The sequence below is a fragment of the Lonchura striata genome, chromosome 1 (assembly GCF_050655825.1).
Source record: "Lonchura striata isolate lonStrDom1 chromosome 1, ASM5065582v1, whole genome shotgun sequence".
NCBI lineage: Eukaryota > Metazoa > Chordata > Aves > Passeriformes > Estrildidae > Lonchura > Lonchura striata.
In genome coordinates this window covers 19,650,621-19,667,145 of record NC_140703.1, presented here as the reverse complement: position 1 = coordinate 19,667,145, position 16,525 = coordinate 19,650,621, and the positions used below count along the sequence as shown (strand labels likewise).

The 16,525-nt window shown below is 51.6% G+C and overlaps 2 protein-coding genes across 5 annotated transcripts; both read right to left on the bottom strand.

The window, feature by feature from the left end:
* Nucleotides 1-3,090: 3,090 nt before the first annotated feature.
* On the bottom strand, nt 3,091-7,011 carry DNAJB13 (DnaJ heat shock protein family (Hsp40) member B13). 3 transcript variants are annotated; one of them, XM_021550098.4, is made up of 8 exons: nt 6,882-7,011; nt 6,348-6,451; nt 5,958-6,119; nt 5,417-5,574; nt 4,583-4,696; nt 3,803-3,916; nt 3,640-3,716; nt 3,091-3,305 (listed from the first exon to the last, which is right to left on the bottom strand). In XM_021550098.4, the coding sequence occupies exons 1-8, from the start codon at nt 6,947-6,949 to the stop codon at nt 3,158-3,160; spliced, it is 945 nt and encodes a 314-aa protein (XP_021405773.3). In that variant the 5' UTR covers nt 6,950-7,011; the 3' UTR covers nt 3,091-3,157. The 3 variants fall into 3 exon arrangements, with proteins under 3 accessions (XP_021405773.3, XP_085446986.1, XP_085446987.1); XM_085590860.1 differs by having other exon boundaries at nt 5,417-5,529; XM_085590861.1 differs by having other exon boundaries at nt 6,808-6,929.
* A 94-nt stretch (nt 7,012-7,105) lies between these two features.
* Nucleotides 7,106-16,524, bottom strand: PAAF1 (proteasomal ATPase associated factor 1). Of its 2 annotated transcripts, none has more exons than XM_021550084.3 (12): nt 16,461-16,524; nt 16,343-16,383; nt 15,844-15,947; nt 15,457-15,546; nt 11,691-11,789; nt 10,894-11,044; nt 9,680-9,874; nt 9,255-9,346; nt 8,854-8,969; nt 8,207-8,289; nt 7,880-7,962; nt 7,106-7,519 (listed from the first exon to the last, which is right to left on the bottom strand). In XM_021550084.3, the coding sequence occupies exons 1-12, from the start codon at nt 16,505-16,507 to the stop codon at nt 7,442-7,444; spliced, it is 1,179 nt and encodes a 392-aa protein (XP_021405759.1). In that variant the 5' UTR covers nt 16,508-16,524; the 3' UTR covers nt 7,106-7,441. The 2 variants fall into 2 exon arrangements, with proteins under 2 accessions (XP_021405759.1, XP_085446892.1); XM_085590766.1 differs by lacking the exon at nt 15,844-15,947 and adding an exon at nt 12,713-12,944.
* Nucleotide 16,525: the final 1 nt, after the last annotated feature.

Here is a 16,525-nt window from a genome sequence, read left to right as displayed (position 1 = left end):
AGCAGCTTGCCATTCAGCACTTCGGCTTTTCTGGAGTATCGCAGTGCCACTGAAAACTCATTCAGGGGCTGTTTAGAGAAGCTTTAAATAGGCAAGTTTTCGTGTTTCTGACCTCACTCTCTAAAGATAAGTGTAATGGTTTGAGTTGCTGGCAAATAATGAAAATTTGCTTCTCAGCGTGGCTTAAGTGAATGCTTGCTACACTTGATTACTTCTACAGCATGGATCAGAAACAAGAGACAGATGTGAGTTGCCATGCACTCTCAAGATCAGAAAAATCTGTTTTTTGCAGGGTTTTGGGTTTTTCATAGGGAGCATCCCAGCGGTAACAGCACATCATCCCCCAGGAACCTCAGGGAAGGAACAGATGAGAATCCTGCAGGCTCCATCTGAATAATCCCGAGTCCAAACAGATTTTATTCCACAAACCTCCCGCTTCCAAGTGGTAAAACGGAGCTCCAGCTTCCAGCCAGCCTAGAAATTCATCCCGAGGAGCAAAAAGGGGGAGAAGGAAAGCAAAAAAACTGCAGCACTACGTGGTGAAGCCCCAGGGTCCTGAGTGAGCAGAGCGAGCTGGAAAATCCTCACTGGCACTGCTGAGCAGCAGGGAAATAAATCCCTGGTGGAGATGTGCCCTCTCCCGGCCTCCCCGGGAACGCCTACAGGGATAGAGGTGCCAAAATACTGCCCAGAAAATTATTTTGGGATGTTTCAGGTGGCGCAGCTCAGCCGCCAGAGCAGAGCCAGGTGATGGTGCTCAGGAACACGATGGCGTTTTGACACTCTGGCACAGCCAAGCAGCGAGTTAGAAAAGCAAAATGCACTTCTGAGTTTTAATTCCTCGTCTGAACCTTCCATCTGCCACTCTGAGAGAACTGGGAAGATTTTTCGAGAGGTGAAACAATTGATGACACTGACAATACATTGCTATCCTCCCTTTAAGAGGAACCAAGTGTTCACTCCTAGTGTAAAATTATATCAGTTCCTGCAGACCATAAGGATATTGAACAAAAAAACACCTTCAACACTTAGTTCCTTTTGCTGTTTCCATCCTGTTACTTTTTTCACTGAGAATTTTGACTAATTTTCAGCAATTTCCTCTTTTTAAAATATGGAATATATATTTTTTTGTGAAGTGTAAGAGACAAGGAACATTTTCGAGGAAAATTCTGAGGTAATCTATAGCAACAAAATGAACAGTTCAGGCATAAAAAAATCTGAATTAATCTGTAGGGGAGATAATGAGGATTTTGATGTAAAAATGAGGTAATTAGAAGTAGACAGGTAGTAAAAATTATGAGGGTAACATCTGAGGTAATCTCCGTGGTAGAGAAGGAATATTTTGAGGTAAACTGAGGTGATCAGTAGTGGAGAGATATGGAAAATTTGGGGGTAAAACTTGAGTAGCTCTATAAAGCTACAACAAATATTTTTGAGGAAAAATCTTACCTGGAGGGGAGAGTCTAAACATTTTGGAGATAAGATAGTTAATTATGAGGTCTCCAGGTAATAAAACGTATGTCAAGGAAAGTGATTTGAGCTAGGAGTGAATGGGGAGCCCTTGGTGTTTGCCTGCTTATGGCAAATATCTGATATTGGCAATATTTGAAATTGGCAATATCTGATATTGGCAGTGTGGCTTTGTGCTCAGACAGGGATTCCTAGGAGGAAGAGGAGCCTTGGCCTCACCTGCACAGCTCAGGTGGATGTGACAGAACTGGGGTGGCCTGACAAGGCATGAACGGATTTCTGGGTTCTGGACTTGTTAAAACTTTTCGCTGTCAGGTTGTAATGGGTTTCTTCTCAAGATTTCCTGTAGTACAGCATCCCTGGTGTCCCTTATTTCATCCAAAGTACAAAAATAAAGGATTAAGTCACTGACAAATGGAGTTAGGGATGAAAATGGTTCCAATAAAATTCGGCAAAGCATACAGTAAGAAGACCGAACATCCTTTTAATGGCTGGAATAGGTAGGGATGAAAATGTTGGACAGAAGGGCACTGTTTTGTTTGAACTGGTGTCAGCTCTGGCTGATCAAACCCCCAGTGAGCGGTCAGAGTGGAGCTGTGGCAGCCGGGATGCTCCGAATCCTGTCACTCCTGTTTGCCGGGCTGCGGGATCGCGGCGGCGCCGGCTCGGTGCTGCCGCCTTGTGGAGAACCGGAGGCGCAGCAGGGCTGGGACCCTCGAGGCTCCGCGGGGCGATCCCCCGGGATCACGGAATTGTGCTGCTCACGGTGCAGGGGCTGCCGCCCTTTGGAGACATTTCAAAATAGCATCCTACAACATTTTGGACGCTGTTCCCAGAATTCCATTTGTAGCTGGATCTCGCTCCAAGCCTTGGTACAGCCTGGGGCTGGAGCAGGTTTTCCGGGAAGTGGAGCTCTCTGAGGACTGGTGCCCTGTGCATCAGGTCCTAGTTATCACAAAGCTGAGATGAACTTTGTAAGGAACCGGGAGTGGGTTTGGGGCAGCACCGGGACCGAACGGGGGTCACAGCCGGTCCCGGAGCCAGGACCGCAGCGGGTACAGCGAGCGGGGCTCTCCGCAGGCAGTGCTGCCCTCCTGTGGACACACCCGGTGCTGCAGCCCCGCGGGGCGATCCCACAGCCGAGAACGGCCCGAAACCCCACAGCCGCACGTGTTCCCTTCAGTACTGCTTTTCCCAGCACAGCATCCCATTATTCCTTATGGGCACAGTAAACCACCACAATGGGGTCTGATTGCAGCAGGGTCAGGATTTCCTCCCCTTCTTAGGGCACTCTCCCAGCCCTGGAGTGCCATTGGAAAATACAAGCGGTATATACAAGCGGAAAATACAAGCCTCTCCCTGCGCTGTCAGGGCTCAGATTTAGTAGGAACAGATTCTGGGATAAGGAAAATAAAGCACTGAAGCTGGTTGGCAGGGTCTTGGCCACGGATGCCTCCCTCCACCCTCCTCAGGGCTGCAGAACTGCTGCTGCAGGGTGGGAGCTGGAGAGCAGAGACCACAAAGCCAGCTGGACCTGGGCCAGGCCTCAGGGCTCTTGTTTTAGGGTGATCCTGTGTCTTAGGGTTCCCTCCATTTGGAAGAACTTCTGTCTAGTCTGAGTTCTGGCTCCAAAGTTTATTGGGGGGAATAAGGCAGGGGGAGAGGGAGAAGGTCACTGTCCCTAGGCCTAAAGGATGCTTTGCAGGAGTGTTTTCACCTCAGGGCTGAGCCTCCTGGGGAAGAAGATGTCAAAGTAAATGTAGAGGTTCCCCTTGCGCTGTGGGTCCTGGGACAGCGGCATTCCTTCCCCAGGCACCATTTTGTAGGACCTGGGTCTGCTGGGCAAAGGAAGGGGCTGAGAGGAGCTGTGGGATGCCATGATCCCCAGCCCCACCTGCAGAGCCCCACGTGGGTTTCTCAGGTTATTTGCTCCTCCAGCTTCACTCAGGGCCTGTCCTCCTCTTCCAGGCTCCAGCATCCACTCTCATCCACCCACACCCAGCCCTCTCCTTGCCTCTGCTCCCAGGAATGTGGCCCCAGACCCAAAGAGTCACCCACTGTGGACATCATCCTCCTCCTCCTCCAGCCCCACATCTGCTGGAAAAGGCTTTGGAGTACCCCAAGTTCCTCCCAAGTACCCGCTCACCCCCGTTTTGCCCTGGCACTTACTCCACAATGTCATTGATGGGGATGTTCAGCAGCCTCCCATCCAGCATCCTGATGTCCAGGGTGCATCCAGTCAGTGCCTGCCAGGCATGGAAGGGCACCATGAGCTGCTGCTGCAGCCCCAGAGTCCAAAGGTGAGCCTCTGGCCCCTTACTCAGCCTTTTACCTTTGCCAGGGAGATGCCGGCAACATAATGGAGGTCATTGTCAATCCTTTTGAACCTTGGGTGCAGCTTCTCTTGTACAACAAAGGTGATGTCAGCTGGAATTATGTTTGGGCCCTAATTGAGGGGGGAAAAGATCACAGAATCATGGAATGCCAGGACGGTTTGGGTTGGAAGGGACATTAAAATTCACCCAGTTCCACCCCCTGCCATGGGTAGGGACACCTTCCACGAGACCAGGTTGCCCCAGGCCACATCAAACCTGTCCTTGGAAACCTGAAAATTATATTATACTGGGAAAACTGACACAAATTCTTGCTCTTTTGTTGCTGTTTTGGCTACAGAGAAGAGAAAGGTATTTTCTTTCCTTAAGAGAAAAAGGAGTCTTTTATCCAAGATGCCTGCCCAGCCAAGGGCCAATCCCGAACTGTGTTTGTGCCAGGAAGAAAACCAGCCCTTTCAATTATTTTTTCTGTAATCTATTCTGAGGAAAATCCAGGCAGGGATGGCTCCTCAGAGTGCTCCTGAGCACAGTAATGCTGAATCTCTCTGTTGGTCACACTGCCAAATGCCCTCAGCAGTGGAAAACCAGAACTTCTTCATGGAAGAATTTTTCCATGGAGTGGGCACAGGACTGAACAGCTGCCCAAGGGGAACATGGAGTCTCCTCTCTGGAGACATCCCAAACCCACCTGGATGAGTTCCTGCCTGTGCAGGGGTGTTGGATGAGATGATCTCCAGGGCTCCCTTCCAAACCTGATAATTCTGTGGTTCTGTGCTCACCTGGTCTCCTTCCTTCTCAAAGGTGATCCTGGTGCCGCGCTGCCATCCCGGCTGCACATGGATGGTTAGGATCTTACACCTGATGGTGCTGGTCTGCCCGTCCTCATTCAGCACCTGGGCGTGCACAGGGAGGGGCACAGAGCGGGAGGGTCAGCAGCACTCTGCTCGCCAGAGGAAAGGGTAAGCCTGGCTTGTACTCCACACCAAAGTGGCTGTGGGTACAAACAGGATCAGATCACAGAATTGTGGGATCATTTAGGTCAGAAAAGACATCCAAGATCATGGAGTCCAGTTGTTCTCCCAGCATTGCCAGGCCACCACTAACCCATAGCTTTAAATACCTCCAGGAATGGGGACACCACTACTACCCTAGGCAGCCTATTCCACTGCCTGACCACCCTTTCAGCGCAGAAATTTTCCCTAATATCCAACCTAAACCTCCCCTGGCACAGCTTGAGGCTGTTTCCTCATGTCCTAGAGCAGGAGAGACTCAGGGCTGGGTCCAGGAGACTGGGACAACAAGGAGGGGGAACAGAGGTCACCAAAGGCACAAAAAGGAGACACAGTGCAGTGTGAAAATGGAATTTTGGGAGCCCAGAATACGAGCTCCTTCTCACTCATCTCCGAGATCAGCCCTTGCTTCCTACCAGCTCCCATGCTGAATTCCCTTTGCCAAGCTGGGGGGAAGAACACTGGTTCAGCTCCTCCTGGGTTTGGTTCTGATCCTTCCCTGTGACAAGCTCCTGGGGCAGGGCCATCCCCAAATCCCCAAGGTCCCACAGTGAGGGCAGAGCTCGCCCCCAAAACCACCCCCTTCAGCCCCACAGCCCCTACCCTGCGGGAGAGCTTAATCTTCTTGGTGCAGCCCTGGTACAGGTCCTCGAGGGACACGTAGAGATCCTGCACGATGGGGGGGTCCTGCCGCACGGCCCCCCGGCCTCGGGGCCCTCCAAAGGGTAGCAGCACCTTTGAGCCATCCTCGGCAAAGAACTCTGTGGGAGGGAGCAGAGGGACAGTCCTCACTGGGGTCAGAGCTGGGGGGCTCCTCCAGGCTTGTTACCTCCCAGCTGGAACCACCCCAAGTGTGTTCTTTCTTTATGGCAGCATCATCTCCCTAATCCCTCTTTATGATGGGAATCCCAGGAAGGGTCACAGGAGCAGATGGGGAAAGCTGACAGCCTGAACAGCACCTCCAGGTCTCTCCCTGACCCAGGACTAGGGGAAGTCAGGATCTCTCCTCCAAGCACCAGAGGGCTCTGAGAGAAGTTGGGGAGGAAAGCATTCCCGGAAAGCTTGATGTTCTGAGCTGGCAGCTGCCATGAAATCATGGCAGCCACAGAAAGACCTCAGCCAGTCCCAACGTCTCCCAACCTACCTGCAAAGGGGTTGTCCCCTCCAAAGAACTCCCTGAAGACTTTTTCAGGGTTGTTGTGGAACACGTATCCGACGCTCCAACGGTTGCCACCCGCATACTCCAAGGGGATGCCACCTTTGAGCCCCTCTTCCCCAAATTTGTCGTAGATGCCTTTCTTCATAGCTTAGGGAACAAGGAAATGTTGGGAAATGAGGGAGAGCCCCAGCCTGAGATCCAGGATTTGTCTGGGTGGAGGCTGGAGAAGAGGGTTCCCTCTTCTCCAGGGGAGACAGACATGGGTGTGCCAGTTCTCAGCTGGGCTGTGGGTCACGGAGCTGCTCCTGCCAGGGAGCAGGAATTCCCAGCCCCTTCCTGCCCCTGCAGTCAAAGGAAGGGAACAGTCCCACTTACGGTCGCTGAGCACATCGTAGGCCTCTGCCAGCAGCTGGAACCTCTTCGGGCCCCAGGGCTCCTTGCATTTCAGTGGGTGGTACTTCAGGGCCAGCTTCCGATAGCTAAGGAGCACAGGATGGGCTCAGGGGGACTTCAAAGTCCATCTCCTTCCCACCCCCTGCCATAGGCAGGGACACCTTCCACTATCCCAGGCTGAACGGGGCTTGGAGCAACTTCCAGGGATGGGGGCGGCCACTTCTCTGGGGAAGCTGTGCCAGGGCTCACCACCCCCACAGCCATGATTTCCTTCCCAATCTGCCACGCATCCCTGCCCTCTGGCAGTGGAAGCCATTCCCTGTGTCCCGTCTCTCCAGACGCACCGGCCCCATTCCCACACCCAGCCCGGGCTGCCCCCAGACCCTTCTCCTGCTCGCAGGCCCCACCGCGGGGCAGGGGGAAACCAAGGCCAGCCACGCACGGGGCCGCCCCGGTCCCGCCGCCACCCCGCTGCCCCCCGCCCAGGGTGTCTCTCTGATGCCGGGGGTCCCTCACGCCTTCCGGATGTCGTCGGCGGTGGCGCCGCGGTCCAGCTCCAGCACGGCGTAGTAGTCCAGCCCCATGGCGTCCCGTGGCTATGGCGACGCGCCCCGCGCCGCGCGAGGCACCACGGGAAGCGTAGTTCTCCCGCTCGCTTTCGAACTCCGCCGGGCCCGCGCACCCCTCACCCCGCACCTCTTCTTCTTAAAAACCCCCAAGGCTTCATGCATTAACACAGGTGCTATCAAAGCAGCGGTTTATTTCACTCCATACTGTGACAATCACTTTCACTGCACCCCCTCGCTCCCTTTATTTATTTATTTCCCCCCCACTACAAACAGCACATTTTCAGCACTGGAAATGCAACCACAACATCATTGCAACACAAGATCCTCTTTAAATTAAAAATTGATCCCAGCTTTTTGTGTAGTAGCAAAATGTGACCTGTTACAAAAACACTGTGTATGGATCCTGGTCATCACAACAGCCTCAAACTTGAACACACACATCCCAGGAAAATCAGCTTGGAAGAGCCTTTCCCAGACGCTTCTCCTTTATTTGGCTCCTTCAAACACTTAAAGGTCAGAAAGTTGGTATCTCCTCACTATCCCATCCCGGCAGCATGTGTAGATTTCCTTCTCCCAAGAAGCCACCTGAAGAAGGGGAAAAAAAAAAAAGGGAACAAGATGGGTCAGGCAGCACCATTGCTTTTACCCTCAGGATTCTCCCAGCACTCTTTATCCACATTTTTTATAGGAACATAGCTCTACCAGACCTGCTCCAACTCCACCACTCCAGCCAGCTCCTGCACAACCAAGATAAAGACAGGGAATTCTGCAGAGGATTGGTTTATGCAAAATATCAGGATTATTCAGGTAGAAAAAATAAACTCAGAAGTCAACTGTGTGAGGGAACCTGCTGAGGTGAAAAGCCTGAGATAAAGGCAGCTGCCTCCTGCCTGGCATCAGCTTTCCCTGCCAACCTTCTCCTCAGGGATACCTCACGTTCCTCACCTTGTACACAGGGTCGCAGTCGGCCTCGGTGAGATCCAGGACATAATCCAGGTCCTGCTGAACAATGAAGCAGGTGCCATCCCCTGCAAGGAAGGCACAGCAGCCAATCAGTGAAACCAGCCACGCTCTTCATTACTGACAGAAACTCCAGCGGGAAAAGGCTCCGGTGTGTGAGATGTGCCTTGGAGGCCCCGTTATGGAGGGTCACGAGGGATATGGAGGCTGGAAATCCCAAAGCAAAGGGGCAAAAGGACAATGCCCAAAGAGCACAAAGCTCCTTGACTCGATTATAGGATTTCTAGGGGCAAAAAACAGCCCTGGAATTACCTTGGCTGGCAATAAATCCATCTCGGTACGGGAGCAGGGAAAGCACCGGTGCTCCTGATCTGTGGATCACCTGGATTGGAGCACTAGGAAAAGGAAGAGAAACAAGGGATGAGGATTGTTGTTCAGAGCAGCTGTGGCTGCCCCTGGATCCCTGGGAGTGTCCAAGCCCAGGCTGGATGGGGCTTGGAGCAGCTTGGGCTAGTCGAAGGTGTCCCTACCCATGGGAAGGGGTGGCACTGGATGAGCTTTAAGGCCCCTTCCAACCCAAACTATTCCATGATTTTTTCCTATGGACTGAGTTAGCAGGAAACAGCAATAAAACTCCACAGCTCAGTTCCAGTCCTGTGCTGGAATGAGGATCAGCGTAAATGTCAGGATCCACATGAGGGAAAGAAATGGGCAGTATGGGAGGGGGGAATATTGATAAGAACTTTTCTGCCCCATTTATCTACACGTATGCGCACACAGATTATACTTTTATAATTTTATAATTTTATATAACAATACACACAGCACACCAAAATAATGCAAGAGGCTCAGGATGCAATGGGATGCATCCCTTGGAAGTGGCACCGCCTGGCAGCACCCTCTGCCTGACTCTCTTTTCCAACCAAGACACTGGCTGTTTGTCCCAGGCACTCACTCACTTTGTGTTTCTCACATCCAGCTGGTAGATGTTCCCATCTTGAGTCCCTGCCAGAATGTAGGTGCTTGACAGGAATGTGCAGCAGTTGAAGGCATCAGATCCAATAAAGAGGAACACCTGAGGATTTGGGAACAAACCAAGTGTCAGGCACATGGGACACCCACAAGAGGGAAGCAGTCATTTATTCAGAAGACAGTGCAGCTGCCACTGTTTAATTTTAAATATTGTCTTCTCTGTTCTCAGGTTAAATCCTGAGCAATTCTTACTCTTCACATAAAATTCTGTCCAGGAGGAAGGAGAGAGAGCATCCTTTTATTGCATCAGGCTTTGGCCTCTCCTCCAGTTTAGGTTTAACATAGCTCAATTCCCCATCCCAGTGCTCTGACAGCCCCAGATCCTTACTGGCTGCCTGCTCTGCAGTCCCACTCCTTGAAGCTTCTTGTCCTCTCGAGCCAGCAGCAGGATTTTCCCTTCTGTCCCCACCTCACGTTCACCTGGAAAAAGGACAACAGCTAATTCCAGCTGCACAACAAACCTTGGTGGGATCAGAACCCAACAGCTTGGATCGCCCCAGCTGAATTGTGGCAAGATTCCTCCAGATCCCAAGACACCAGGAAGGCCAGCAACCATGCAGAGCTCAGTCTTCATCACTCAGTAATGATGAAGGTTGATAGGGCTGAATTCCACCCAGGATTGGAGCACTCTGTTCCCTTCCCATGGTGCTACAAGGGCATGGAGCAGCTTCCCATCACTTGGGATTACTGGGGACAAACCTAAGCAATTTGGGACAGGGAGATGGGGGGGGATTTTAAGGGAAAGGCCCTTACTGGGAGGTTTCTCGGGTGTGCCCAGGTTCAGGGAGTTGTCAGCAGTGCCCACGGCAATGCCATTGACAGGAGAGCCACAGTCAGCGATGATGCCCAGGCACGCAGACTTCCCACAGTCCCAGAGACGGGCAGTGCCATCCCTGGAGCAGGACAGGACATTCCTTCCCCGATCCACAATGGCAGTGTCCAAAACACCTGCATGAAACCACAGACTGTGTTCATACTGACACGAAAAGCACCCGATTTCCCGAGCTGAACGCGACTACTGGCTCCAGACTACTGTCCCCAGTGACAGCAGTCGCACACAGACAAGTTGTGCTTCTAGAAAAAGGTGCCTGTGGAAGGCAACAGCTCCCAGAAAACTCCACAGTGTGGAACCACAAAGGGAAGATATTATCAATCAAATGATCAGCAACACCTCACCTCAGCCCGAGCTGGTTCCATGCAAAATGAACTTCTAATTTGGCACTTTTAAACGTTCCCATGTCCCCCCCCCGGATAATCCCAAAAGTATCATCCCTGTTGTCCAGCTACAGCAACATCCAAAGAGCAGTGTCTGCTGGCACTAAAATCCCTTAACTACTTTATTTTACTGTGGGCTGTAAATTTTGGATCTGAAAAATGACAGTGGTTTTCTTAGCAGGGAACAGCCAGGTGGTCAGAAGATTTAAATGCCACTTTTCCTACAGAAGCTCAAAGGACAGGATAAGCCAAGCAAACAGACTGCAGCAGTTTGAGCTGAAGGAATAAGCAGTGACTAAAGTCACCTGGAGAGTGACTGGCAGCATCACTCTGACCAAGGTTCTGCCACACCCCCTGGTTTGGGTTGGGTACATGGCTGTAAAAGCATTTTCAATGCCCAGAGATTATAGAATGTCTTGGGTAGGAAGGGGCCTTGAAGAACAAGTTTCAACCCACAAATCATGTAAAAACAATGGCAGGTTCAGCACAAGATGGGTTTTTGAGTGAATCAAGTTTAGGGCAGCCAGCCATGGAGTTTATTAACCTCTCAATCAAGCCCAGCACCTCATGGGACAGGGAAAACCAGAGCCTGGACACAGCCATTGGCAGCTCAGGGAAGAGAGAATCTGGGCCATCTGATGCCACATTCTAGACATGAAACACAGAGTGCAGCAGGCTGGCAACTGGACATCAACCCTGGAGTGCAAGGCAAGTACACACACAGCAAATAAAGCATTTTAAGGGCTCTGTACCTCCTTTGTGACCTTTAAATGTTACTACACAGCTGGCATCTTCTGCTGACCAGATCTTTAGCTGGGCATCCATTCCCCCACTCAGAACCACGAGGCCAGATGGGAAAAACCTGCAACAATTCACATCATACACATGGCCTTCCAAAAGTCTCTGGAAAAACAAAGAACTACGTGCTAGTTCCATTGTCATCATCCTTGTGCCGAGCAGTTGTTGAGTTATGACACTGGAAATCTTGGCATTCTCAGGTGGGCAAAGGATTAAACTCAAATCCTCTGGGTCTGCATTGCTGGAATGGAGTGGTCTGAATTTTGGGCAAAGTGCTGACTTTGGGCCTCCTTCTACCATTTGAGCAGCTAATTACATAGCAGAAGATACAAACACAGGTTAAATGTCTTTATCCTCTGCCAAACAAGAAGCTGACAGGTCAAGCTCCACAAGAAGAAGCTTCCCTCTTTACTGGGAAAGCCACAAGCCAGGATGTACCTAAGCCAGCACAAAAATCTTTTTTCCTCCCCTCTTCTCTCTTTCATAAGAAATTCAGTGCATTTACCATGCAGGTTAGGGGTTGTCAGTGACCTTTTACTCCTGAGTACCTCTCTGAGCAACATCCCCCTTGGGAGAGGCCACCTTTTCCAGCAGATTTGACTTAAAGCCTCCAAGATGTCCAATTTCAATTAGCTTTTCATTAAAAAGCCAGATTCTTCACAGGGTGTGGACAGCCTGACCAAAGCCATGGCCTTCAGGACTTCAGGAATGTCACAGACAACACAAAAATATCCAAGCCAGATGTTCTTACTCTTATTTCTCCATTTGCAGCCTGCCATATTTTCATGGTCCCGTCTGTGCTGGTAGACACTCCGAGTCCTCCACCACTGGATATATCAAGGCAGGTAATCTGCAGGAAGGTAAAAGCACCAAGAATTAGCTTTATATAATTCCGTATATAAATACTTCTGCTCAAGAGCCTAGTTCTGTACAGGGGAAGACCTGCTAAGCATATTCACTGCCTGTGACTCTGCAAGGCCAGAAAAAAAAAAGGAATGCTGAGGCAGAAACCTGCACAAGAAGAAGCAGTTGCATTCCAGGTTTATCCCAGGCAGAAAAGAAATCTGGACTTTTCTAACAGGTCCTGTAAACAGATGAGAAATAAGAAAAGAGCTCAGGGTAACTGGCCTGACTCACAAGCCTACAATACACACTTTGAATTATTTATGAAGCCAAATTCACAGCCTAAATTTGCTGAAACACGGAACCAAAATTAGTTCTTTATATAAACTAGGGCCCCTCAGAAGGAGGACATTGAGGGGCTGGAGCATGTCCAGGGCAGGGAACAGAACTGGGGAAGGAGCTGGAGCACCCAGGAGAGGCTGAGGGAGGTGGGAAAGGGGCTCAGCTCCCAGGAACAGGAGAGAGAACGGCCTCAGGCTGGGCCAGGTTGGACATCAGGAGGAATTTCTCCATGGAAAAGGGTTTTAAACAGTGAAAGGGAGGTTTCTAGTCCTCATCCCTGAAGGTATCCAAGGAAGAGCTGATTGTGGCACTCAGTGTTCTGGGCTGGGGACAAGGTGGGCATCAGGCACAGCTTGGGCCCGGTGATCTCAGACGTCTTTTCCGACATTAGGAATTCTGTGATTCTGTGAGCTGCATTTGCATTGCGTTTTTTGAACTGAATTTTCAGGCTGTGGGTGGGGGAAAAAACCCTCTACAGCAGCAAAAGCCAAGGACAGGAGGAACAAGAAATGCAGATGGGCTCTAGCCAGGACAGGGTTAAGTTTTCCAGCGGCAGGAGGGGCAGGGCCAGGAGAAGGATGTTCCCACCTCTCCCTGCGGCGGCGGGAAAAAGTTCATTTTTTTTCCTGCTTCCTTTCTTCCTGGCCAGGTCCCCGTGGTCGGTCCCAGTGCCATTGCTGTTCCCAGTGAGTTGCTGCCTTCGGTGTTCCAGTTCCCCTATCCAGCCTCCCACCGAGCGCCCGTAGGAACGCTAAATTCGGGAATACCAATCCCAAATCACCAGTCCGGCGCCCAGGGGTCGAGATAAGGACAGCTCTGCCTGCAGCGGGTTGGAAGCAAGTTTGAGCTGAGCGTCTGGAGTGTTAGGTACAGTCGCTGGTCACGATGTGGCTTAGTCAGCTCTTTGTGAAGTGGTACCTGTGCAGGTTTATATTTCCCTGCGTGGTCCTGATAAAGCACTTTAAGAGTTTAGAGAGATGGTTCAAGATTCTTATGTGCATGGATTTTGTGGTGACAACTTGTGGCATGATACACTACCTCCAGGAGATTGCTAATATTCCTTCCCAGTCCATGGGGGGAACGGGGGTTGAATACTTTCACAACCTTTTCTCCTCCTTTAACTCCTTTAAGCCTTTTAAAGCAGCTTTTGAGCTGCTTCTGAATACTGAAGAAAGCACATTGTCATTCAGTCTGCTGTATCTCCTCCCTCTGGTCTACATCACCTTTATGGTCTACTTCGTCTTTAGAGTTACAAAAGAGATTATTGGGAAGGTCTTTCAGAGAGCGGATAGTGATGAGTGGCATGGAAGGTGGGAGAAAATTGGCCAGGTTTTGAAGGAGTATTCGGCTCCAGTGGTTTGGAAGTTCACCCCTCAACAAATACAGGATCCCGTTAAAGTGGCAGATTACCTGAAAGAGAAACACTGTGGTGGTTCCAGGGAGGAACAACTTACTGCACTGTGCTGGGCCCTGGCTACTCTTTATCGGACACTGCTGGATACCAGCCAGTCCCCTCAGGAGGAAGAGGAGGAGGAGGAGGAAAACACAACAGGCACCGTGGCCACTCAAACTGCAGCTGCACCAGAGGAACAACCCATGCCAGGAGCAGTCACTCCTGAACAGAACACATCCAACACCACATTAGTTTCCTTAATGAGGGATGAAGAGGATGACGATGATGAAGAGGATGAAGATGATGAAGAGTCCTCAGAAGAGGAGGAAGAGGCAGAGCCAGAGATGATCAGCGAATCCCAACGTAAGCTGCAATTAGCCCGAGAACGTTTCACCCGCCTTCCAGATCAGTCCTTACTGCTGTGGCTGTACGAGTGCTGGTTTGCAGGGGCCCATGTGGATGTACTGCTGGACAGCTCTGAAGCCAAGCAGCTGGGATCCCTGCCCCGGGACGTGGCCATTGCCAGGGGTCTTGGGAGAAGGACAGGAACTCACAGCCTCTGGGTGCGACTGGTGGGAAGCGTGAGGGAAGCGTACACCGCGGACGAGCTGCTGGTGCAGCGGAAGAGGTGGAACACCAGGCTGGAAGGTGTTCAGTACCTGACAGAACTGTCCATGGCAGACATACTCTTTGGGAATACACAGAACAGTCAGTGCCTCAACGATCTGGACAGAGCCTGCTGCACCTGGGACATCTGGCAGGCGTTCAGAAAGAGCGCACCACTGCTCTACGCCAAGGCACTGTCATCGATCACGTGGAACAGGAACCTAAAGGTGCTAAAATTAAAGGCCTTCATCTGGGATTATGGACTGAAACCCTCTTCCCCTCCACAGGACAGCTTCTCCTATGTGGAAACACAGCCCAAGGAAGGTGCAGCCTCCGGTGATGATCCCTGCACAATATGCCATGAGGAGCTAGGCAGAAACTCGTGTGAGCTGGAGTGTGGGCATGAATTCCACAGAGAGTGCATCAGGACATGGCTCCAGGAGCACTCCAGCACCTGTCCCATCTGCCGTGACTACGCTGTCCTACCTGCAGCTGTCTCTGAGTGTCCTGCACAGAAAAGCTCACAATGCTACCAAGCCAGGCCTTGGAAAAGATCACGGTTTTAGAAGAGCTCCCAAAGAAAAGTGCTAGAGACCAAGGTCTTAAAGAATGGACTGGATTGATTTCATAAGGCTCAGAAGTACAAGCGAAAATATGGCAGCAGAAGAATCTTAAAGTCAGTTAAAAAAGCCCCTGGATACCAGTGAGAGGGATTGGAAGTCCACTGGTGACAAGGAAAAGCAGTATAATGGATATAGATACATATCCTGAGACATTTAGGAGGGACAGCCTTTGATTAAGGAAATGATTCCTGTGCTTTTGTGTGTACAGTCATAGTTGGGTGGTGTGGGATTTGGGCATGAGGAGATGGGATAGAATGAGGGGTGGGGAATGTCCTGGTTCTGGGCAGGACAGGGTTAATTTTTACAGACGCATGGGACATTTGGGATATTTGGTGGCATGCGTTTTGGGCTCCTCATGGTGAGTGGATCTGTTCACTGTCCTATGCATTTTGTTAATTAACGCTGTTGCTACTGTTGCTTTTTTTATTCCATTGCCGTTCTCAGTAAATTGTTCTTATCTCAACCCCAAGCTTTGTCTTTTGTGCCTCCCATCCCTGTTTCCACCCTGCTGAAGGGGAAAGGAGTCAGTGGCATGTGGTCCAGGGTTTTTCAGTGGGAACACCATCCCTAAACCAGAAGTTCCATCTCCATTGCAAGCCCTCACACACAGATCCACAATCCAGGCCACACCTCGCTGTTAGGGCACCACAGACAGGGATATGAGAGTTGCCAGTCACACCCAGAGATTCCCACCTCACAAGGCTACTCACACTTTTCTGATGAATCCTATAAAAACTTGTGTATGGAGCCAGGAACTTGGTGCACACATTTTCATGAGGACAAGAAATGAGGATGCTTTTCTAGGGGGGGAAACAAGGAAAAAAGGAATTAGAAGTGCTGTTAGTCCTGAAACAGAGGTTGCTGAGGTAGAACTGTGGCTTGGACCCAGCTGTGGGATCCCAGAGCCTGAAAATTGATGGGAGGGTCACTGTGGGGCTCATCTCCTCAGGGTGCAGGTGGGATGGTAGGGACCAGCTCCAGGGCTCTGCACAGCAGGACAGGACTATGCAGGGCACAGGTGACAGCTTAGGCTGTCAGAGCAGCCCCCTTTATGCACGGGAAATGGTCACCAACCCTTCTCCCCTCAGCCCTGGCACCTTAGTGACTTCCCCGACCACGAATCCCTCGGAGGCCACGATGTCTGGGACGCCGTCGGAGCTGAGCCCGCGCCGGGTGACGCTGCCATACAGGGTGGGCTTCCCTGGGGGACAGCAGCCGTCAGCCCCAGCACCCGCAGGCGCCCCAAACGTTCCCTCCCATCCTTCCCCACACGGAACTCAAACACCCCCATCCCCTCCTAACGCCCTCGGGATCCCTAAATGACCCCGCACCCTTTAACACCAAAGGGATCCCCAAACCACCCCAATCCCTGCCAGCCCAACACCCGCATCCCCGTTCGAACCGCAGGGCACCCCAGGAGCCCCATTCCCTGCTAACACACGGGGCACCCCGCCACCAGCCCCTGTCCCAAAGGCTGCCCCGGCCACCGCCATCCGTTCCTGCTCTTTGAACACCCTTCACCCCCAGGACCCTCTCGATCCTCCCCGATCCCCTCTCACCCCCACGGCTCCCTCGAGGCCTCTTCAGGCCACTCACCGGGGCTGCGGCAGCTCAGCCACGCCTCGCCTTCGTCCCTGCTGCAGAGACAAGAAGCGGCCATGAGCGGGGCAGGGAGAGGGACAAGGACAGAGACAAAGAAAGGGACCGTTCCCACCTCAGCACCCGGCTCCAGTCGCTCTGGATCCGCAGCGCCGCCGCCATCTTTGCCGAGGTAACGCA